A 24,048-nucleotide genomic window follows, 5' to 3' on the forward strand; every position below is an offset into this window, starting at 1 on the left:
TACCAGACAACCTCCACAATCTCAACTGTATGACTATTTTTCATAGCATTCAGCCCACACTTGCAGATCATAATAAATAACATCCCTTCTACTGCAGACAATATAGTTAAACCAAGTCAATTCAGAGTTCTGCATACTTACAGAATTTTAGCATATCCCCTCCGGGGGATCCCTGAGGGTAGGTCAGGAGGCAAGTGCGGGACGGGAATCATGTGCAATGACGCTATTCACTGCATCACAATCGGAGGGCAGAGCATACTGATGCGATTCACATTAAGCCCCGCCTCCACCAGGACCTATAAGGGTGCCTGCTCTTCCAGGAACCCCCACCCCCACTCCGCCCGTTGAAATTTGGGAGGAAAAAAAAAAATACAAACAAACCAAACCAAAAAGTGTCAGCAACCCAAAGCAAACAATAAGACATCCGGGTTAAAACAATGGATTCAAACACTTTTTTTTGTGCTATGGATATCTTATAACAGTGTTTACACTGCCATAAAACACACAGGTACTAAACACACACAGACTTCAAATCAGTCGCATCATCAGTAAAATGGGAAAATACTATTTAACATTTAGTACACAATTTAATGTCAATGTAACGGTTTTAAATTCCAATGTCAGTGTTTCACAAACTGAGAGAACAGAAAAGAATGCAGTTTCTATCCCACAAAATTAACTCGCAGTATACACAGTAGGTACGCAACCTGTACAGTGCAAATGAAGTTTATAATTCCCTGCCAGATTAGAAGGCGTTTTATCACTGCAGAATTGAAACATTTAAGGCAGATGACAGATACGAACGTTGGTCTTTCCAGAACATGAGGTTTTTCTGCAGAAGACAAATGATATTTGCTGTGACTATTTTATACGATCAGTGTCAGGACTCGGTCTGACACCAATTAGTGTTAGGCGTCAAAGCTCTACATTTGTTACTTAGGATTCCTTTTTCTTTATTATTAAAGGACCAACGTTGTCACCGGTTTCCTCGTTGTGTTTTGTGTGGGCTCCATCACAAAATGGGAACTGGAAAGAAAAAAAAAGAAAAGAAATAATGTATGAAGCAAAATAATTTTAGAAGAAACAGAAAACTTTGAAAAAACACATCGCCTTCTGTAAAGAGAAACACTTCTAACAGCAACAAATATTTATGCAAATGATCCCATAAATTGACAGAACTTCTTTGACAACAATCTATTTTGCAGTCGTCAGACATTTGTCATAAACTAACTGCAGCATCTGTCAATGAAAGAAAGATATCTTCCAGCATTAACTTACTCTTAAAGCTGCACTACCACCGGCTACATAAAACTGTTCTCAATTGGTTGTTCTTCTGAAAGCCTCAGCTGAACACCCGAGCTATGTGGCTCTGCAGAGGGGGCGTGTAAGTGAATTTAAAGGGGTGAAAGAAATAAGAGCCCCAGGAAAAACGGCTGCACGGAGCGGCCCCTAGTTAAGGGAATCACAAAGTTAAAAAAACTTTAATATTTCTTATCAAACTTTTACATAGTATGGATAGAAGTAGTATTATCGTTTTTACCATTTTTAACGTTTTATTTACTTACATCATGGAATAGAAATGCATTATTTTATTCCCAGCCTTCACCCCCCTCCCCAACTTCTCCCCTGTACTGCTATATTTAGGAGAATATATAGTGGTATGTGTTAGATTTGGGTTTATTAGTAGAAAAGGTGGCTGGAGCATCAGTTACGTAAATACATTCTGGGGGTATTAGTAGGATATTTTTATTTTGGCTTTCATCCATTTCTTATACTTTTGATCTGCTACACTTTCTCTTGGCTTTATTTCTCCTAAGCTATGCTGTCCTGTAGTGTTCACGCTGCTTACTTATTACTTGATGTTCACTTATTCCCAGTGTTCTGTACTTGCTGCTCATTTACTGTCTCCCTTCATGGTTTACTCCACCTTTATTGAGTGTCTTATAACCTTAATGCTGTCCTTTCCCCAGTGGGTACGTCTCTCTCCTGGATCCCTCTCATAAGCTTGTACCACTACTACCTCCTCTCTCTCTCATCTCCTGCTCTGTCCCCTGATACTCCCTGCTGCTAATGGCGGCCATTCACTGCAAACTCTATGCCCATTCCAGCAGCTCCTGCCAAACGGAGACCGGTCCTGAACACAACATGTTAAATTACATTTATATATAACAATTGTGTCAAAAACTTGTTCTTTATTACATGTTTAGACTGCCTGTGCAGACCATAAGGTCTATATCTAAATGGGTGTTTATGTGCATTTTTTATACCTTTGTCAGAGGAACCATTTGAATATTAATATATTACTTTAATTTAAAAAAGCATGTGTTATCTTTCAGATATACAAGTGCTAATTTAAATGACAACAGTGCAGCACTTTGTATTTAAAGTCGTATTGGAACCAGGAACCTGCTTCTAGCAGCGGAACATCTTGTGGTGCCTTCACTGGAAATTACTCAATGTATGTGGAAGTCTCAATGAACTCAGCATTCTCTACGATTCATGTGTAGCAAAAGGTCAGGAACTGCTTTTACTGTTTCTGGGCTGATTCTCTGAAACTAGAGGCTGTTGGAGGAAGAGGAAGCACCCTCCCTCAAAGAACATAGAAGCAATGTAAAATGCTAAATAAAAGTATATTGAAATTTGGCAATCACTAAGAGAAGGGATTAGCTGAAGGCTTCTTTAATTGAACCTTGCTCTGTCTAATTTAAAAATAATACGCTTTGCTGATTAAAAGGTATTGGCCATTTTACTACTGTTGAATAAAATTAATTTTTGGAAGAGGATGATTGCAATATCTTTTTTTGCCAATTTTAGATGGTCTAAAGTTAATCACCTTCTTTGACCTCCAGCAGCGGCAGTACACGGCTTTATCTCCCAAGTCTTCCATGTCAAACGCATGAACGACCTTAGGATTGTCCTTCTCTAGCTCTTGGTTTACCATGGACTTGCAGCACTTGTCTTTACAGCAGAGGGCTCTGTAAGCCAGATATCCTACGGCTGCAGTACTAACAGCCAAGGCCGCAGTACCAGCCCATTCTGTCAATGGGAAACAAAATAATAATTATATATACATTCAAAGAAAAGAAGTTAGTTTATTTGTAACTGTGTACAAGACATGCAGCTCCAAGTCAGAGTCTTACACATCAAGGATAAATGCAGGTGGAATATCATCAAATAGAAGATTACAGCAATCTAGAGGGTTTCTCCAGACTACCTACCTGCACGTTACCATTACTACACTGCAGGCAGTGTCTTGGGGTAAACATGCTACCTGTCTGAAAATAAATATATAAAGAAAGAAAAAAGTGATGGCAGAGTAAAGAGTGCTACAAAACGTAGGGATAATGATAGAACGAAGGTCGGTAACCTTTTGCGACAGGCTTTTACTGATGATATTCCACTTAAAATTGTAATTACAGTTTTATGTAAAATTAGCCTTTAACTCTTACGATAGTATAAGAAATACACATCAACATTTTTTGGAGAGGTAATAAAATAATTTAAAAAATGACACCTGTAAAAGGTGTTGTCCACCTTCAGATTACATTAAAAGTATTGGTTTGCATAAGCATGAGACAGCTTAAAGGCAACCCAAAAGATTAAGGAATGTATCTAAAGTTGGAAGAAGGTTTGTACAAGATAATAAATCAAAGTCATCTGAAAGGTGGACAAAGGTCCCATCACTGATTCAGAACAAAGTCTATTTGTCCCCAATTTAACTAGAACAAGAGTAGTTCTCACATGGTCATAACGTCTCTTCCTTGACATCATTAATCTGTTTCCATATAAAAACCTATTATGTGTTATAGATGGGTGGTTGGCTGGCAAAACAAAAATCTTACCATTCAAACAGTGGCCCAACATATATTACCATAAATATATATCATCGTCTAGCCTGGCATCTATTAAGATCATCTATAGTCATTATTAATTTACGGGGTCAAGTTTAGAAAATAAAAATAATGTCCCACATAAGTCAGCAAGGTCTGCAACAAACTTGTGCTACATACACAGTTTTAGGTCTGATATTCTGTAAGTGATGCAACCTACCAAACAGGATACAGACAGGATAATGAAGTCAGGGTAGACTGTACATACAAGTTGAATTATACAAGTAACAGAATTTGAACATGTCAGTGCTGATATTATTTAACTATAATCATTGTGGATGACTTCAGGGACCTGTTGATGCTAATACGGAGTATGTACTTTCAAGAATCTTCTTATTAGCCATTTGCAGGATAGTGAGAGGTTCACTTTAAATATTTAAGTCTGCACACTGCACATAGGGAAAACATTTCCCACAAGCAGAACTATTCCTGATATGCATCACAATTCTGTTAAGCTATAAAAACTTTCAAATATGTCCTTGCAAATGTGGTTATTAGTAACATATAAAAACATGTATCTCAGGTTTAGTGAACTGTTACTATTTTCTGAGTCAAATGTATATCTGACCTAGAAAACAGTAACAAAAGGCACTTTACAATTGTGTATAATACTCAGACTTAAGTCTCTACACTAAATGTGTACCTTAAACCCTTAAGTAGCAAATGTGAGGGTGTTGGAACATAGCACTAAGCTTCCAATTAGGTTCTACATCTCCTCCACAGTAACATTGTAAATTATTGTATATCAATTAGGAACTACTGTCTGCAGAATATCTAACTTTATAAATATATAACTGTACAGTCATAGCCAAAAGTTTTGAGAATGACAATTATTATTTTTCACAAAGTCTGCTGCCTTTGTTTTTATGATGGCAATTTGCATATAGTCCAGAATGTCATGAAGAGTGATCAGATGAATTGCAATTAATTTCAAAGTCCCTGATTGCCATGACAATGAACTTTATCCCAGAAACAACATTTCCACTGCATTTCAGCCCTGCCACAAAAGGGCCAGCTGACATCATGTCAGTGATTCTCTCATTAACACAGGTGAGAGTGTTGAGGAGGACAAGGCTGGAGGGGTCATGCTGACTGAGTTAGAATAACAGAATGGAAGCTTTAAAAGGAGGGTGGTGCTTGGTTAACCATGGTTACCTGCAAGGAAACACGTGCAGTCATTATTGCTATGCACAAAAAGGGCTTCACAGGCAAGGATATTGATGCTAGTAAGATTGCACCTAAATCAACAATTTATCGGATTATCAAGAACTTCAAGGACAGGGTCATCAGTTGTGAAGAAGGCTTCGGGGTGCCCAAGAACGTCCAGCAAGCGCCAGGGCGTTTCCTAAAGTTTATTCAGCTACGGGGTCAGGGCACCACCAGTGCAGAGCTTGCTCAGGAATGGCAACAAGCAGGTGTGAGTGCATCTGCATGCACAGTGAGGCGAGGACTTTTGGAGGATGGCCTGGTGTCAAGAAGGCCAGCAAAGAAGCCACTTCTCTCCAGGAAAAACATTAAGGACAGACTGATATTTGGCAGAAGGTACAGGGATTGGTTGAGGACTGGGGTAAAATCATTTTTTCTGATGAATCCACTTTCAGATTGTTTGGGGCATCTGGAAAAACGCTTGTCAGGAGAAGGAAAGGCTAGCGCTACCTTCAGTCCTGTGTCATGCCAACAGTAAGACATCTTGAGACCATTTATGTGTGGAGTTGCTTCTCAGCCAAGGGAGTTGGTTCACTCACAATTTTGCCTAAGAACACAGCCATGAATAAAGAATGGTACCAAAACATCCTCCAAAAGCAACTCCCAACCTTCCAAGAACAGTTTGGTGACGAACAATGTCTTTTCCAGCATGATGGAGCACCTTGCTATAAGGCAAAAGTGATAACTAAGTGGCTCGGGGATCAAAACATCGAAATTTTGGGTCCATGGCCAGGAAACTCCCCAGACCTTAATCCCATTGAGATTTAATCCTCAAGAGGCGGGTAGACAAACAAAAACCTACAGATTCTGACAAACTCCAACCATTGATTAGGCAATAATGGGCGGCCATCAGTCAGTATGTGGCCCAGAAGTTGATTGACAGCATGCCAGGGCGAAATTGCAGAGGTCTTCGAAGAGGAGGGTCAACACTGCAAATATTGGCTCTTTGCATAAACTTTTGGTAATTGTCAATAAAAGCCTTTGACACTTATGAAATGCTTGTAATTTTATATCAGTATACCATAGCAATATCTGACAAAAAGGTCTAAAAACACTGACGCAGGAAACTTTGTGAAAACCAATACTTGTGTCATTCTCAAAACTTTTGGCCATGACTGTATAATTAGCACAATTCATGGTCAACTTTGAGGTTTTACTTTATGGGGTTAGAAAACGTACAGAACTATATAAAATCACAAAGTAAACATAAATTTATTCATATTAAGTGGACGAGTTTAACTTTAAACAAGATTTAGTTAATATGTAAGGGTGTATGTATTTTATTTTTAAAGACTGACATATCTGAAATAAGCCAACGACAGTAAGCATGACACAGCGATTTCTAGAGTTGGAAATATTATAGTGCTTTCTTTCCTGTAAATCGTCAGCTGTTAGTGAACTACAATTACCATAATGCTTTACTGCATGCTTACAGGGGTTGTAGTTTAGGGGCAGATTCAATTAGCTGCGACTTTTACGGTTCAAATATCACTCATTTTTCCCTCGCCCCTCTGTGGGGAGGTAGGAAAAACGAGCGGATGTTTCTGTAAAAATATCCGCCGTGAAGTGTCTCCGGAATGGTCGTGATACACTTTGAGGCTAGTCGAATCTGTCCTTAAGTGTCAACTATAACATTTTCTCTAGATATACATTTGGCATCTTGGATCTAAGAGATGTAATTATGAAACTAATCACACCCAAGCCTTTAAACTAGTTCTAATAGAACAAAGCTTTTATGGGCCAATAACAAAACAGAGATTAAAAGGCATATGACTTTTTAACACACTTCTATGAACAATGAGTTTCTGTATAGTGGATAACAAGCACAGGGAAATATATAACCATTTCCAATGTTCTAAATTCAACCATGAATTTTCTGTAATTAAATCAAGCTGCCGAAAGGAAAATTACTAAACAGGGGGCTCTTTAACTGTGTATCATATCACTCCCCAACCCCCCATCCCACAAAAAATGTCCCATTTCAATGCAGTGTGGATCCAAATGAACCATAAAGTTAAATTATTGTTTTAACAATAAATAAGATTGCTGAAATACAACATTTATGAGCGAAAACAATACACAGTAACTTATATAGTCACTAAGAAGGGTGATGTGTTAAATGTTCTGATGACAATACCAAATTATTCATTCAAAACTCAACCATAGGACCAGGCTTAATTTGGGCAATAGTCAAAAATAATATTATTGGGACCAGACTAAATACCTATAAAAAAAAATAAAAAAATTGTATGTACATTTATTTATAACTGCAATAAAAAATAAAGTAACTTGTACTCAGTACTTGTAACTCAGAGGGGCTGATTCAATTGGCCACGCTATTCTAGGAATAACGCTGTGCTAATAGGATCACCGTTAATAAGGTAATTTTAACCTGGATTTTTGCTTGCGGCCCCGAGTGCTGCAAGCAAAAAATCAGCATTAAGATTACCGTACTAACAGCAATACTGCGCACTATTACCGTTGTGATGGTAATAGTGCGCAGGCCGCATTATTGCCAGGCTTAACTGCCGAAAAAAACGTGGCCAGCGCTCTATTACCATTAATACAGTAATTTTAGCCCGGATTTCTGCTCACAGCTCCATGAGCACAAGCAAAAATCAGCGTTAAAAATTATTGTACTAACGTTAATAGTGCATACGATTACCGTAGTAAAGGTAGTAGTGCACACATTTACCATAGTAACGGTAATAGTGCGCAGGCCGTATTACTCAGGGCCGTAAATAGGGCTGTGCGATAGGGGTGACCGACCAGGGCGCAACGCTGAAGGGGGCGCAATTTAGGAATATTTTAGGTTACTTTGGTTAAAATTGAGGGCTAGGGGGGCGGCATTTGTCTTTCTCGCCCCAGGCGCTAGAATTCTAAGTTACGGCTCTGGTATTACTTTCATCAGTAACGCAGCCGATTGTATTCCCTCCAGAGAATACTATAAATATGGTTAAAAAGTTGGCATTTAATATATTTAAGTTTGCCTTTTTTAGAGACATCTGTAAATTAACTTCCATATAATCGATTAATGGTTTTCACATGTCTCAATTAAGCACTGCGTATAAATACATTTCACCTTCCTTGGCCATCATGTGGCTCTCCAGGTTCCATAGTACTGCAAGGCTCAGCATTATATGACATTTGTAGCACCTACTGAGACTTGCACTTACACAGCAGCTACAGAGCGATACATGCTGCTTATAACACGATCAGCAGTATTATTACTACGCTTACACATATGCATTGTATAGGAGACCAGACAATCACTGCAGTAAACCATTGAGAACAGCAGGGGCCTCGCTGGCCGCTCACCTCGCAATCCGTAACTGGAACTCATGTCTTCAGTGGGAGAATCTCAAGGACACGGTGCCGGACTCACCTATTCTGCGCTCAGCATTGCTTTTCCAAGACTGGTGGATAAAAAAAGAATTAATAGTCACTACAAAGGTAAAGCACGAGAGTGAAAGTTAAATTGAAATAAGCCCACAGAAAAATGTCTCCCGTTTCTCTGACCTTACAGATTACTTTTTACCACAATAATAATGTGAAATTGTCTACACAAAAATGGTTCCTGCAGCGTCAACAACATATCTGTGCTGTTGAGTCTCTAGTGCGACGTGTAAAGGGCTAATGCTGTTTGCATCACAGGAAGGGAAGTTTTATAGACATTCTGTGTTTGTGGAAGGCATTGGCTGAGAAAACTCCATGTTTATCTGTTAAACGTCATTATTTGAAATGTGTTTTTTTTATTTGTGACTACATGCAGGTTAAAATGACGAACAATGACACCTCTATTCTTCTTAGCTTGAGAAAAATCATATCAGCATACCTACATGATTTGCTTGTACCAGATCTAACAACTTGAATTTTGTTTTACAGTAAGATTGTTGGGAGCAAGTTACCGAAATGCCAGAGGAAGACCCTGTACAAATGGGTGTTGGAAAACACCAACTAAAATCCAAGATGAAAAACTTTTTACTTTGTTGTTGCAATTAACAGAGCATTCAAAGCTTGTTCTCAAAGGCTTTCTGTAGTATAGTGTAGTGCACTGAGCATTCCCGCTTGCCAATGCTGCAGTCAATGTAAAAATTGATGTGAAGCAAACACGCCATAAAGTGTGTTTCCATTTATTTTAATGGGTGTCTAGAAGGCTATAATAATGTTCATTGAATAACTGATTTCAATATCAATCCATCATCATCATCATCATTTATTTATATAGCGCCAACATATTCCATAGCGCTTTACAATTGGGGACAAACATAATAAACAAACTGGGTAAAACAGACAGAGAGGTGAGAAGGCCCTGCTTGCAAGCCTACAATCCATAGGAAGTAATTACTGTAATACATTAGAGTACTACATTTACATAAACATACTAGGGATACCCATGCTGCGTTATAGTGGCACAATTCCAGTATGGCATAACTTGGTGCTTTTGCTGGGGGACCCTATATTTTTTGTCATTATTAATGTTACTTGTCAGTCATCATTATCAAGTTGGCGTATCTAGAACGCGGCCGCATCAACATACATTTATACCTTGTATATCAGCCATTCAAATATTTCCATATAGCCTCTCATATCTTCGCATAGCTAATATACCTTTCTATAGTCTCCTACATCCCTATGTAGCCAATATACCTCCATGTTACAGTATATAGTCAATATGCCCAGATTTGTATGCCTCTAGAGTATATGGAGGCCTATCACACTAGATAATATGGCCTACTTACCCCATTACCCAGATAATACCCTGTCCGGTCCTCGGGAGCAGCGACCTGGTAGTCGTCACGACCTGGTAGTCGTCACTTTAGATTTATTGGATGTGACATCGCTCAGTGGTGAAAGAAAACTATCAGCCTACAACATTATAGTCTGTAGCAGCTCTGGGATCTAGAAGGAGGGATCATTTTAGGAATGCAGGAGTAAAAGACTGGCTAGTGACCTGGTGTTTGGGTGCTCTAAACACTACTGTCCATTTATCGGTAACCATGGCAATTTGGTGTCCAAGATTTGGTCTCCAGAGGTGATGAAACTACTTCAACACCTGTTGGCCTCAAGTGTAAGTTTATTTTCCATATATCCACCAAACACTGAAAATTACTGCCTGTAAAATAGATTAAGAGTGACTTTGTCCTTCAAAACTCTAAATACTTTTGGCCCCTAACAGCACCAAACACCATCTTCAATTTCCAGGGACAGGTGCCCAGATGATCTAAACTCCATTATTGCTTATGGAGAACACTCTGGGCTTATTTAGCTTATCTAGCACTATTACTATTTTTGTGTTTATGAATGGTGCAATTTATCTGCATTAATGTTAACAAAATAGTCTCTGATGTAAAATGTTATATATTATTAATGTAAAGCTGAGAATGTGGAGTGCATCCATTACACCCTATTCACAATAAACAAGCATGTCGATTAGAAACTAAAGACTAAAAACTAAACACTTGTGATATTCATATGATATCCCTATATTGTATTATATTGCAGAATCTTATATATATATTAAGCATGTTATCTATTATCTATCTATTATCTATGTTCGATGTTAATTTTTAACATAGCAAGTGCGTAATTAATCATAATTGGACATCTTCAAGTTTGGGACTCAATCAAAGCACACTTATCCTTCTGTTGAAAGTGCTGTGTTTCCATTAAGTTAAGCACATGTAACTTCTATCCGGAAAGTTTTTTACATAACTTGAATCCCTTTGTGGCAATGAATTAGGTGGACTTTATTTAAATCTACTCTGGAGAGCTCATGAAGATAGACTCCTATACCTCTGGTGAGATTGCAACAACGAAAGCGTATACCACATTGATTATGAGAATAGTTTAATTTCTCCCCTATAGAGCCCCTCTGGTAGTGGAACATTACCAAATTGGTTTAATTTGTGATTTCCATCTATTTAGCCACATGTTCTCAAATTGTTTTACATGGTTTGTGAGATTTCATATGTTTATTGTATTTTAATTATTTTTTTTAATAAACTTTATAACTTTTGATATTATTAAGTTTCTGCAATGTATAACTTTTTGATAATAAATTTGAGGTATATTTATTTTTACCAATTTTGGGAAGTGGAGCGAGGCCATACACATAGGAGCTTACATAGTTATCCATTGTAGGAGCTTACACAGTTATCTATTGTAGAAGCTTACATAGTTATCTGTTTCTCTGCTTCTGCATAAAACTAACTAAGAGCCATAGCAGCAGGAAGACAGGTATGCACGTGAGGATCTTGTGATGGGTGTACAGGTAGATTCAGTTGGGGGAAGAAGAGCCACACATTAGAGAGGAGCAAGTCCTCAGTTGGAATTAGGGTGGGGATACAACTCTCCCCTTTGGACAATTCCTCCTCGGATACCACTGTTTTTTTTCTGCAATAGCCCTAAATATAGAGAAGAAAATAAAAAAAGCAGTAAAGAAAAACTCATATCACACATATGGAACTCTAATCTCACATATGGAATCCTAGGGCTAGATTTACTAAGAATCGAGTTTGGTGGTTTGAAACCCGTTGCCGGCAGTTAAATCATCCAAATCGCCGCATTTATTATAGGGCGGTTAGAGGCTTCAATTTAAAATGACTGGTGATGTTTGGCGGATTGAGAAAGCTAAACCTCCGGCAGTTTGGATGAAACCGCCATCAAAACCGCCATCCACATGACAGGACAGGACAGTTTTAATACCTGCTTCAGAATGGCTTGATAGCTTAAACATGCTGATTGAACTGTTTTGCCATTCATAAAATAACAGAAAGCACCACTGACATTTAAATTATTTTGGCAATCATTATTAATTGAATTAAATATTAACTTATGAAGGGGGAAAATATCATATTACGGGAATAAAGTTATTTCATTTTTATATTATTCGGGCAATTTGTAATGACAAATTGTGCAACATAAATAATTATATCCATCATTAACAATCAGTAATATTATATATTCACATTTCCCACATACCATAATGCTATAATAGTGTCCCCTTAAAATAATATTAAAAAAAATAAGTTAATAGTAAATTAATTTTGTCCCTTAATCAATAAAAAATGACTTTCCAAATAACTAAAATGTCAGTGGTGCTTTTTCTTATGTTTCTTCTTATGTTTTTTCTTATGTTGAATGGCAAAATAGTTCAAATAGCAGCAGTTTGAGCAATCTCGCCATTCACAACCACCTCTTTAATTTTGGCCGTTTGGATGGCTGTTTTGCGGCGGTTTTGAAAACCCCAGCTTAGTAAATCCGGCTGTTTGCATGTTCATCATTGTTAAAATTTGGGTAGCGGTTTGTAAAGTGGTGGTTTTGAAAAATTTAATTTCTCACCGTTTTAACGGCGGTTTGGACTTTAAACCCGAAAAATAGCCGAAAACTGTCGGAACCGCCCTTTAGTAAATCTAGCCCCTAGTCTCTTCCTTTTGAAATATCAAAGTGGTTAATTAATTCACAGAACCACAATTAACAAATGATTGTGTAACACCCCTCTGGTGTTGTTCACACCTCCAAGTTTCTGAATGTGTATCCTAGCACTAGGACCTAGGACTAGCGGATCAGAAGCTGTGTGGAAAGGGACAGCCAGGGACCCAGGACAGAGGGGAGGAGGCCCTGGGACCCCGTTTAATCTGGGGAGCTGGTCCATCGCCTACTGCCACTAGGGGCCAAAGTACAACATCACAGACATAACACTAGTGACATGGGGCAGATTTCAGGTAGAAATTACCTCAAAGTGACAGGATCATAGAAAGGAGAGGCAGCAAACATTGAAGAGGTTGAGAGATATTAACCCTGCAGAGGAGCGGTGAGAGATATTACACCCTCACAGAGGAAGGGGTGAGAGATATTACCCCTGCAGAGGAGCGGAGAGAGATATTACACCCTCACAGAGGAAGGGTGAGAGAATATTAACCCTACAGAAGAGGGGAGAGAGATAATACCCCTGCAAAAAACAGGAGAGAGATAATACCCATGCAAAGAACGGGAGAGAGATATTACCCACGCAGAGGAGGGGTGAGAGATATTATCTCTGCAGAGGACGGGAGAAATATAATATCAAGGCAGAGGAGAGGTGAGAGATATTACCACTGCAGAGGAGAAGTGAGAGATAATACCCCTGTAGAGGAGGAGTGAGAGATAATACCCCTGCAGAGGAAGGGTGAGAAATATTACCCCCACAGAGGAGGGGTGAGAGATATTACCCCCACAGAGGACTGGAGAGAGATATTACCACCACAGAGGAGGGGTGAGAGATATTACCCCCTCAGAGAACTGGAGAGAGGTAGTGCCCCCAAAGAGGATGGGTGAGAGAAGATATTATGCCCGCAGAAGACAGGAGAGAGATATTGCCTTCGCAGAGGAAGGTTGAGAGATATTACTCCCCCACAGAGGAGGGGAGAAAGATAATACCCCCGCAGAGGAGGGGAGAGATATTTCTAACCTCTCTTCTGAGGGGGTATTATATTACCCTCGCAGAGGAGGGGAGAGAGATAATACCTCTGCAAGGGAAAAGTGAGAGATAATACCCCTGCAGAGGAGGGGTGAGAGATATAATACCCTCACAAAGGAGGGGTGAGATATTACCCCGGAGAGGAGGGGTGAGAGATATTACCCCCGCAGAGGAGGGGTGAGAGATATTACCCCTGCAAAGGAAGAATACGTGGTATAATACCCTCACAGAGGACAGGAGAGAGATATTAGCCCCGCAGAGGAGTGATGAGAGATAATGCCCCCGCAGAAGAAGGGTGGCATATAATACACCTGCAGAGTAGGGAAGAGAGATATTACCCACGTAGAGGAAGGATGAGAGATATTACCCCCTCAGAGGATGTGAGTGAAATATTACCCCTGCAGAGGACAGGAGAGAGATATTACCCCCGTAGAGGAGGGGTGAGAGATATTGCACCCACAGAGGACTGGAGAGAGATATTATCCCTGCAGAGGACAGGAGAGAGATATTACCCCCACAGAGGAGGGGTGAGAGAAGATATGCCCAGAATACAGGAGAGATATATTGCCTGAGAAAAGGAAGGTTGAGAGATATTACCCCCCACAGAGATGGGGTTAGTGATAATACCCCCACAGAGGAGGGGAGAGATATAATACCCCCACAGAAGAGGGGAGGGATATAATTTCCCCGCAGAGGAGGGGTGACATCCTGTCTAGAGATGAACAATCAGCCCCCTCTGGTCAGGTTGTATTTACTGCGGAGCTGAGCTCTGCAATCAGAGAGGGGTGTTGATCACACATCAGACTTCTGTTAGTGCAGAGCTCGGGGCAGCAGAATGAGACTGGTCTCACAGTTTTGAGAGCCATTATTTTGTTTAGCTCATTTGCATAAATCATAACTATTTACCTAAGTTTTTATTAAAATGTTTGGAGACGGTGCCCTTTTACAGCATCTGGGGGAGGGACACTAAACGTACCCTGAGTCCACCTAAAATCCTTTAAATCTCAATCTTTTTGCACCCACACTTTCCTGCACAATGCTAGGTAATAGAACCACCCTTTATCTGTTACAATATTGTATTTTTTGTAATTTATGTAAAACTGTTAAGCTATTTGTGTTTAGTTTAAAGCGCTCCCTTCTGTACCAGCCGACACTGCAAAGTATTAATTTTGCTCACAGGGAAAGGGAATGCTGCTAAGCAGGAACTGAGCTGCAGATTGGGCGTTGTGGCGAAGGAAGCGAAGGCAACCGGTAAGCTTGTTAGAAAACCTGACCTACCCATTCAATATTTACCACAGGGACTGTTCTTGGTCTGTACACTTTCTGTGGATAGAGCAAGGATTTGTGAAAAAAAATTGCTGGCCCTTGTAGGATAGTAGCAGTACTTGCTATGTTGCAAAATATGACATTGTATATAAGTTGCAGATGACAATAAAAATCTCTTTGATCATTATGATTTATTCTAGAATAATATTTTTCCAGTGTCCAAAAATATTGATCATTTCCACAACTGTGCATAATGTTTATTGATATAAATCTGTCCATAGCTTCTAAGAGTTGTAAATGATTCTAGTGCTAAAGAACACAAAATTTGAGGCACCAAATTAAATGTTTGTGAATGAGATAAGCTTCATAGCTTCTCCCTGCAATGCATAAACAGCTTCACTAGGTGGCAGTCAAAAATCATAAAAGTGGTTTACTTTATTTCTCTTGTCAGATGAACCACTTGCACCTGAGTACAATGCTTTGATTTCTGTTACCACTTCTGTAGTGTCATTCAGAAGTTCTGAAACTAAATCTATTTGAGTCCTTCAATTAAACCATATAAATGAGTTTGATGAACCTGTTGGAAGGGATCATTGCAAAATGTGCACACTCAACAGATACTTTATTCCTGACCCAGATGTATTAGTGAGCAATAATGGATTTGAAGTACTGTTTTCTATTTATTATACAGGGACATAAGTCTTGCATACTGTTTTACTATGTGAACATTACAGCATATTGTTATAGATTAGTTGTAGTTTATTGTCCTTACACCCTTGTATTAGTGGATTTATTTTAATAAATGTTTATTTTAATGTAATTACTTTTTAAAATAATCAAATGAATCCCTTGCAACAGAGCAATACATTTTTGGGATGTTTTATCTATCTATTTTTCATATTTATATACTAATACCATACCCCTCAACATTGGTCTCCTGGCAACCGGCAAGGAGACGTGACCATGCTTTGGTGGCATGCTTAAAGGATACGTGACCATGCTTTGGTGGCATGCTTATGTAAGTGGGGTGTGGCCATACCGAGTGAGGATGTGCCCTTCAGGGGCGTGTCTAGCATTAAGAAGGGCCAGACCACCCATAACTGCCTCTATTCTCTTGAAAACATCCTTGTATTGGCGTGCACACAAGATAAAAGAGTGCCACACCCATTCACCATGGTTTGGGGTCATACCTCCCAACAATCCGGCGCTATGTGCCAGAGCCGTAACTTAGAATTCTAGTGCCCGGGGCGAGAATGACAAATGCCCCCCCCCCCCTCAATTTTAACCAAATTAACCTAAAATATTCTTAAACTGCACCCCCCTTCAGCGTTGCGCCCTGGGCGGTCGCCCCTGTCGCACAGCCCTAGTTACGGACCTGCTATGTGCAGACAGATAATCTTGCCTGGCTGCTCTGATTGTATTTTAAACACAATCAGAGCAGCTGGGCAGCATACTCTGCCTATCTGTCCCTGCTGGCATGGTCCTGCACATACTACCACTACTGATAGAAGTGGAAAAGGAGGTGGGGACTATACAGGTGTCAGAACTCAGTGACCTCTGTTATCCTGATATTTAGGGTGTGCATTTTTCTTATTGTAAACGAGTAATAATTTAATAACATAAATCAAAACCTAATATTTTAGTTATAATATAACAGTATTCAATTATGTTTGTTGTGTATATATATATATATATATATATATATATATATATATATAATTAGTGTTTTTTTTTTCTTTTAATGAGAGATAGGAAAGCTGCCTGCCTGTCACATAGATGTGTTTTGTCAGAGGATTTTGCAGCAGAGAGAGGCCTGGGCAATGGTGATGCAGGGGTTTATTGTGAGTAGTGTAATGTCTGAATAAGGTAAATTTGTTGGCAGAAGAGAGGAATTAGGCAGACAAGCTTTCAGTATTTTTTTAAACAAAGTTGACTTCATTTATGAAGCTTCATAGTGTTGCACTGCTGTGTCTAGTTGGTCTAGCCAGCAAGGTACCCACTCTTGGGATATGTCTCTGCAAACCTGAAGTGTGCACTCTGAAAAAGTGTAAACGTCACATTAACATCCAACCTCTAATAATTTTAGATCCACCCCCTTTCATTCAAAAAAACTTTTAACTATTTGTCTTAAGATACTGCTCAGTGTAGTCTCATTTATGGTTTAAATTAATATTGAACATGAGGGGGAAATTTGGGCTGTCTTGAAGGTTTTTATTTCTTTGCATTAAAACTATTTATCTGGCATTATAAGTACATATCTTCCAAGAGCAGAGAGTAGATGTGCACCTTGAGGAGTTTTCCTACTGTTCTTTATAAATGAAATCCGCTCAGTTCAAGCAATACTTAAAGCTCCTCTGCTTCATTTCTCTCTTTATCCATCAAATTTACTTCAGCCAGATATCCAGCGATATTGTAAATGAACTCTAGAGTGGTTAGACAAACACTGTTATCTTTATATGCTCAACACTTTTTATGGGTTATAACGTTTGAGATGATACATGTGTTATTTTTTTTAAAAACTTTCATATTAAAATGTTACCTTCTAGCTAAGTAAAACAAGGGGACTCTCATAGTTCAGAGGGCAGTTCGAATGTTATTGCTTTTCAAGGCCACAAGATACCTGCAAACATTTTTACCTAAAAATGGGGACAAATTAGTAGAGATGCTTAGGCTCGGTTCCCTGAGAACCGAGCACACCCAAACTTAGGGGATCCGAGTACCAAGCCGAGCCGGCTCGGTATTTTCGCGCGCCCTTGGATTAGAAAACGAGGCAAAACGTCATTGTTACGTCGTCGGATCTCGGATCTCACAAGTTTTGGATTCTTTTTTAAGATCCAACATAAAAGGGGGTGGGAGGGAGGGCGGACACCCATTTGTTTTTTCTGCCACTGCTGTTTGCCAATGTGTCCTAGATGTTCTAGGAACTGCCGTGTGTTTGTGTCATTGCTGTGTCACTTACCATCAAGCCAGGTCGCTGCAGTATTTGTCCGAAAGTGTATGTAAATAATATTGTGATCTGTGCAGTGGTCAAAATTGACTGCAAATGACTTGAAACTAGTGTTATTGAGGTTATTAATAATGTAGGAACAAAAAAAGAGCAAAAATATGTGAATTTAGCATATTTTAGGATTTTTTTCACTAAAAAAATCCAAAACCAAAACACACGAGGGCGGTTTTGCCAAAACCAAAACACGAAGCTAATCCAGATCCATATGATATAAACATAAAGCTGTTTTCACTGTTTAATATATCAACACTGGAAAATGACCAGATTTATTACTTAACCGCCTGAAGTAGACATTTTCTAGCTTGTTATTTGTCTGTCTGAATTAGGCAAATATAGCTTTGCGATCATGGGCATTTCCACCATGAGGCAAGATGAATACCTAGTCTCGGGTGGCAGAATAGAGAATGCTACAAAACTGGGGAGACTAAAATACTGGAGAACTTTAAACATTTAATGTAAAACAAGGCAACTGTATGTATGTACATAAATTTGGGTTGGTTGTATATGCCTGTATTATGCAACAGACATAAAGATACACACATTGTAGTTGGAATAGCTCTTAGGATAACATTTGACTGCCTGCCAAGGTTTTGTAAAAAATGAACAAGGAGGGAGCTGAGAAAGCTCTGACTTGTAAATTCACTTGATAAAAATCAGCTGGGTCCTGCTTCAGATAAGCATATTTGTATAAAAAATGTAAGCACTGTATTTCAGCCATAAAGTATTAGAAAACAAAATGTTATTAAAAATTGGAAGTAGTAATGAGTGAAATTTTGGAGTGTCCCCTGGAATATTCACTTAATTCTGCATGTGGCTAAAGAATTTCACGTTTCCCTGCACAGTTTTACCTGTGTTCCATACATAATTCCACCTCATCTCAAAAATCATTTTTGTTCATCTGAAATGTGGATTATGTACATACAAGGGCTCATGCTGAGTTGGGAGAATGCCGTTTGCATTGTATAAGATATACAAATTTAGACTGTGCATGCCCACAAAAAAAGCATACTCCTATATTTGTATGCAGATCTGATATATGTGACTCCTTGGATAGACAGATCGGGGGAGGGAAAGAAAGAGTGTATAAATACAGACAGTAAAGTATGAGTGTATTTGCTTAATTCTGAGCTAGACCCTCACAGAGAAGCATATATGCGTCAGGAGCCATATCACTTGCGGGTGCAAGAGGGCTGATTCATATATATAGACTGATGATGATGACAGTCAACAGCTTTAGCTAGGCGCTTCTGATTGGCTGATTGACCTCTGAAGCTTTCTTCGTTGCTCGTTCCTATATAATATGATTTTGCTACCTTCATTGTTACACAAGAAGAGAGGATTCTCTTTAGAGCTTATTTTTTTTTTACATGTTTGTGTCCAACTCAGCATGAGTCCCCACAGTGCAGAATGGAATTCTGTGAAATGATGAAGCAAAAACTGACCTTAAAGATTCTTTGGACCTCCCCTGCAAATCTACCTGTCTTATTGCAAAATTCGATTTACATTCACTAATTTTGCCACAAGTTCACTTATGTCTAATTAGAGGACATGAATTTAAAGGAAGATTGGTGGTATTCTTATTTAAGTAAAACTTAGCAGCCAGTGAAAATCACAGTTTTGTTTTAGGAAAAATGGCTCTATGCAAAATACAAAGCTTTGAAAAATTTAAATGTTTTACAGGTCAATCCAGAGGTTGCAGTGTTTATACTCTTCATTGAAGAGTTTTGGCACAAGACGTAACTTGTTGGATGATAAACGTCACTAAATTAATCTTGTTACTTCCAGCTGCATGCAAAACCTTAAAAGGCTAAACAGATAAAAACACAAAAACTACAACTCATTACATGGGACTGGTCAGGGACTGATGTGAGTGAGTTCTCTGCACAGCGCTGTAGAATTAGTGGCGCTATATAAATAGATGATGATGATGATCTCATCCTTATAATGACTATCCTTTGTGATATATCCAATGTTCAAATTCAATCCAATTAGAAGATAAATAAAACAAATTTATCCCACAATGCACATATGTAACATGTATGTAAGTGGATGAATCAAAAATAATGTACAAGAACAATGTGCATATTTAACCAAGTCTACCGACTCCTTTAATAAATGCTACGTTGCGATGGAAACTCACAGTCTCCATCTAACTAATAAAACGTTTAAATTAGGCATTCAAATGCCTAATTTAAACTTTACATGAGATTCACAAACAATTTGTCAGTAAAATAAGCCTTGTAGAGATTCCTATATTCCTCAAAGCAACTTAATTACAGATAAGCTCCCTTATACTTCCTCTCTTAGAGGGTAATAAGAAAAGTCCATAAATAGAAAAATTCAGCAAGCTGCATGCAAAAAAAAAATGTTGGAGTAGTCGCGCTGTACACAAGTTCTTTATATTCATTTTGCAGTGCAGGATCGCTAACAGGTGCTGGTAGATTAAGCATCTAGTCATATCTCCAATACATGCATAGGCCCCGGCATCCGTCCAAGAGTGTAGAGGGTTTCCTTTCTCTTGGAACGCAAGATGCTTTCGAAAAGCCAAAATTCCGATGTCGGCTTGGAGCGCATGCACTCTCTTCTGTTCTCGAGCAGTTCAGTAAGAACGAGGTGATACAAAACCTCGTAACTGTGTATGTTATGTCCACTGGAAGGTAATGGTCCTCGCAGCTGCATGTCTTTATTGCATCTTTGCTATGTCCCAGCTGGTTACCAAGCAGCCGGGATGCTGCTTCCGGCCAATTTGCTGTGAGGGTGATGTGACAGCGTAGCGCACAGGGGCTCGTCTCCTTGGAAGCATTGTGATTGGCCACTAGCACTTTAAATAGCAGGTAGAGCTTAGCCTCCATGCCGGTTATAGCATTTACACCCTGAATTATCTGTGAAACCTGTTTTGTCTCTGAAAACTTATATACTGATTAACTGTTGTCTGACCTTGCTTGTCCCTGGATATTTCTTGTCTGCTGCCCGTCTCAACCCTTGGCATTGTTATTGGACCTTCCTTGCTCGCTGCCTGCCCTGACCTTCTGGTGTGACCTTGGTTTCCCTGTTTGCTGCCTGCACTTGGCCAATTGCAATGGTACTAGTTACCCTCTATATACCGCCTGGTGTACTATTCCTCCAGTCTCTATACCTCATCGCTACCTGATACCTGAGATAAACTTATACTATAATTACACTACTCTGAGTTTAAGTCCTGGGGGCATCTGAGTACCTGTGGGAATATCGCTCTCTACGGGAAAGGCGGCTTGCTTTAGGTGAAGACCCCTCTCATGTCCTGTAGTAAAAGTTTATCTAGGTTTCTAATGAAAACCATTACAGTCCTTGGTTATCTCATTTTAACTTGCCTCCCCCATTTTGATTGGCCAATGTGGGTGTCTGGGAATCCACTGTCTCCAAGCTGGCAGGCTCCTATGGTTTGGAAGTAATTGCCCACAGCCCCCCATCTTCACTCTCTTCTTCTGAAAAATAATTTTGACACTTTCTGACATCACTGGTCATCAAAGATAACAATATATCTACTACAGTGTCCATTTTAGGATATTCCTTATCCTTGCCATCATGACAAATATAATATAGTTGAAAGTTATTCATGCATGGTGTTCGGACAATACCTACAGCTTATTTTCTCTATATGGCAGTATTCCTTTCTTCAGTTGAAAAATACATAATATATAATGAAACAAAAATAAATAAATATGAAAACAGACTTTAAATAAAATAGCAATAAAAATACTAACAAATTACACAGCCCCTATGTTGAAATTTCATTAGTCGTGTCTGAGAAGTCTGATATAAAAATGTCTGGCCTGTGTGCACTTATATGAGCATGGAACTCCGCAGTTGCTTCTAATATCCTTTTATTTTACAGAGGGGAGTGCATTATTTATTACATATAACACATTAAATCCCAAATCCCCCTTTGTCATGTTCTCTTTAAATATTTAACTTTTTTTATAATGTAAGGTGCTTTGCTTCTCTTTCTGTCATTATTTCTTCAAACAACCACAATCTCCCAGTGGCCACATGAGATAACTATTGGGACTCATGGTTATGTAATAGATTCTGCTTTATCTCCAAGATAGCATTGGATGTCTTTGACAAACAAATAGATGCAAATAAAATAGCAGGAACCATTTCAAACCATTTACCTCTGATTGGCTGGCCTGTCTATTAGAGAACCCTGGTCACAGGCTGTTGGTGTTTTTTTTGTTTGTTTTAAGAAAAGGGTGTTATAAGGAGCAATCAGGGATTTTTTTTCTTGACAATCAAACAAAAATGGGTTGAAAAGGTTTGCACAATTTCTTTAGGGAAGGGGCAGCATTGAGATTATTTCTGTGGCCAGAGGTGCTTGTCCATTCTCTATGGAGCTCACCATTCTGTAGTGGTTCTTCATTGCGAATGCGTCAGCACTGCGCATGAGTGGGGGACATCTGCACTTGCATCACTGCCCCCCACTCAGTTCTTCATAGTAGTGCATGGATTGCACTGACGTTAGTTCTGCCACTACCTAAGGGCACACATACCAGAGGTTGAGGATCAGAACTGCGCAAAATGTGGTTCTGGACCTCAAGCTTCATGCAAGATGGTTGGAGCAGATAGTGTTTGAATCCTGCCTGCACATAGCTAACTGTGCAGAAATGATAACACAAAATGTCCTAAGGCTGCAAAGCAGTGCCTGTTACCCAGAACAAGCAAACTAAACAATATCAGTCTGCAAACCTACATTTTTGCCAATACAATCTGTTGTATTGGTAAATATATATGTTTAGGCTTAAAATATGTTAAAGAAAACAAGATATTTTAAAGTGAAAGTGTTCTTTAAGAATAATAAACTGAAAAAATTTAAGAGAGACACCACCAGGGAAGACGTTATTGTTATCGCTAAAGAAGGACGTGAGCCAAGCCGATATGGGAGCTATCGGCCGATCTCACTCTTGATCGTAGATTTAAAGTTATTTGTCAAGTTGCTTGCGAACAGATTAGCCCTAGTGATACTCGCCTGGTCCACCCAGATCAGGTAGGCTTTATCCCCACTCGCAAAGGGGCAGACAACACAAGACGAGCTATTGATCTAATCGAGGCAGCAAAGCGCTCTCAAACCCCTGCCCTGATGGTGTCTCTCAATGCAGAAAAGGCGTTCTGTAGTGTCTCTTGGCCCTTCATGAGGGCCACTCTCGCTATAATGGGCTTTCAGGTCCAATTCCTATGTGGTTTGGCATCCCTCTATTACAACCCTTCAGAAAATTTACCTGCCAATGGCGCTGCATCACCCCCCTTCCTTATTACACACAGTACCCAACGAAGCTGCCCACTGTCCCCTTTGCTATTTGCCCTAACAATGAAGCCAGTGGCGGCTCGGATCCGCAACAATTCCTTGATCACTGGAATCCAAGCAGGTACAAATAATTATAAGATCTCTATGTATGCAGATGATATTCTTCTCACAATTACCAATCCCCTCACCTCCCTCCAGACCGAACTCGGCGCAATCTCTAATTTTAAAATGAATACGGACAAATCCGAACTCCTTCCTTTAAATCTACCCCCCCCCCCCCCGCCCCCAACTTCTCAACGATCTGAAACAGCAATTCGATTTCCGATGGCAACCGAACAAGCTTAAATACCTGGGGATCCATTTGACTAGCCATTATAACCAACTGTATGCTGCTAACTTTGCCCGACTATTGGATTAGCTTAAACATGACCTCGAGAAATGGGATAAATTGTATCTCCTGGATAGGCTGCATAACAGCAATAAAAATGAATCTGTTGCCAAGGATCCCTTACTTGTTCCAGACAATACCGGTGCGAATACCCTCTTTAGCAATTCAGACCCTTCAGAAACAAATTGCCTGATTTGTCTAGGCAGGTAAATGTCCCACATTACGAGCTTGTACACTTTATCGACAAATGCAGAGGGAGGATTAGGTCGCTCAAATATCTCAAAATACTATATAGCCACATATCTCACCCAGCTGGTTCTATTCCACTCCCCATCTTCCACAAGACTCTCTGTTGACATTGAGGCCAACCTTTTACACCTACTCTCACCTTATACTCTACTATGGATATCCCTCAAACATCGCCCGCCACTCTCTCTACTTCCACCCACCACTTGCTTCTCGCTACAGATATGGGACTATAGCACCCGCGCATTTCAATTGCTAAAAAACCCTGAAGTCATGTTCCCATTGTGGAACAATCCAGCCTTT

The 24,048-nt window shown here is 39.4% G+C and overlaps 1 protein-coding gene across 1 annotated transcript; it reads right to left on the reverse strand.

The window, feature by feature from the left end:
- Positions 1-567: 567 nt before the first annotated feature.
- Positions 568-8,530, reverse strand: CISD1 (CDGSH iron sulfur domain 1). Its single transcript, XM_075216369.1, has 3 exons — positions 8,415-8,530; positions 2,834-3,036; positions 568-1,026 (listed from the first exon to the last, which is right to left on the reverse strand). Exons 1-3 carry the CDS (start codon positions 8,437-8,439, stop codon positions 937-939), a joined length of 318 nt encoding a protein of 105 aa, XP_075072470.1. The 5' UTR covers positions 8,440-8,530; the 3' UTR covers positions 568-936.
- Positions 8,531-24,048: the final 15,518 nt, after the last annotated feature.

Source organism: Mixophyes fleayi, chromosome 6 (assembly GCF_038048845.1).
Source record: "Mixophyes fleayi isolate aMixFle1 chromosome 6, aMixFle1.hap1, whole genome shotgun sequence".
Taxonomy (NCBI): Eukaryota; Metazoa; Chordata; class Amphibia; order Anura; family Limnodynastidae; genus Mixophyes; species Mixophyes fleayi.

Excerpts from the sequence above, each read along its gene's own strand:
- CISD1 (XM_075216369.1), bottom strand. The coding sequence starts at position 8,439 with ATGAGTTCCAGTTACGGATTGCGAG. Across the intron at positions 3,037-8,414 it reads TTCCAGTTACGGATTGCGAG|AATGGGCTGGTACTGCGGCC; the intron begins GTGAGCGGCCAG and ends TCCCATTGACAG. Across the intron at positions 1,027-2,833 it reads GCTGCTGGAGGTCAAAGAAG|TTCCCATTTTGTGATGGAGC; the intron begins GTGATTAACTTT and ends TTTTCTTTCCAG.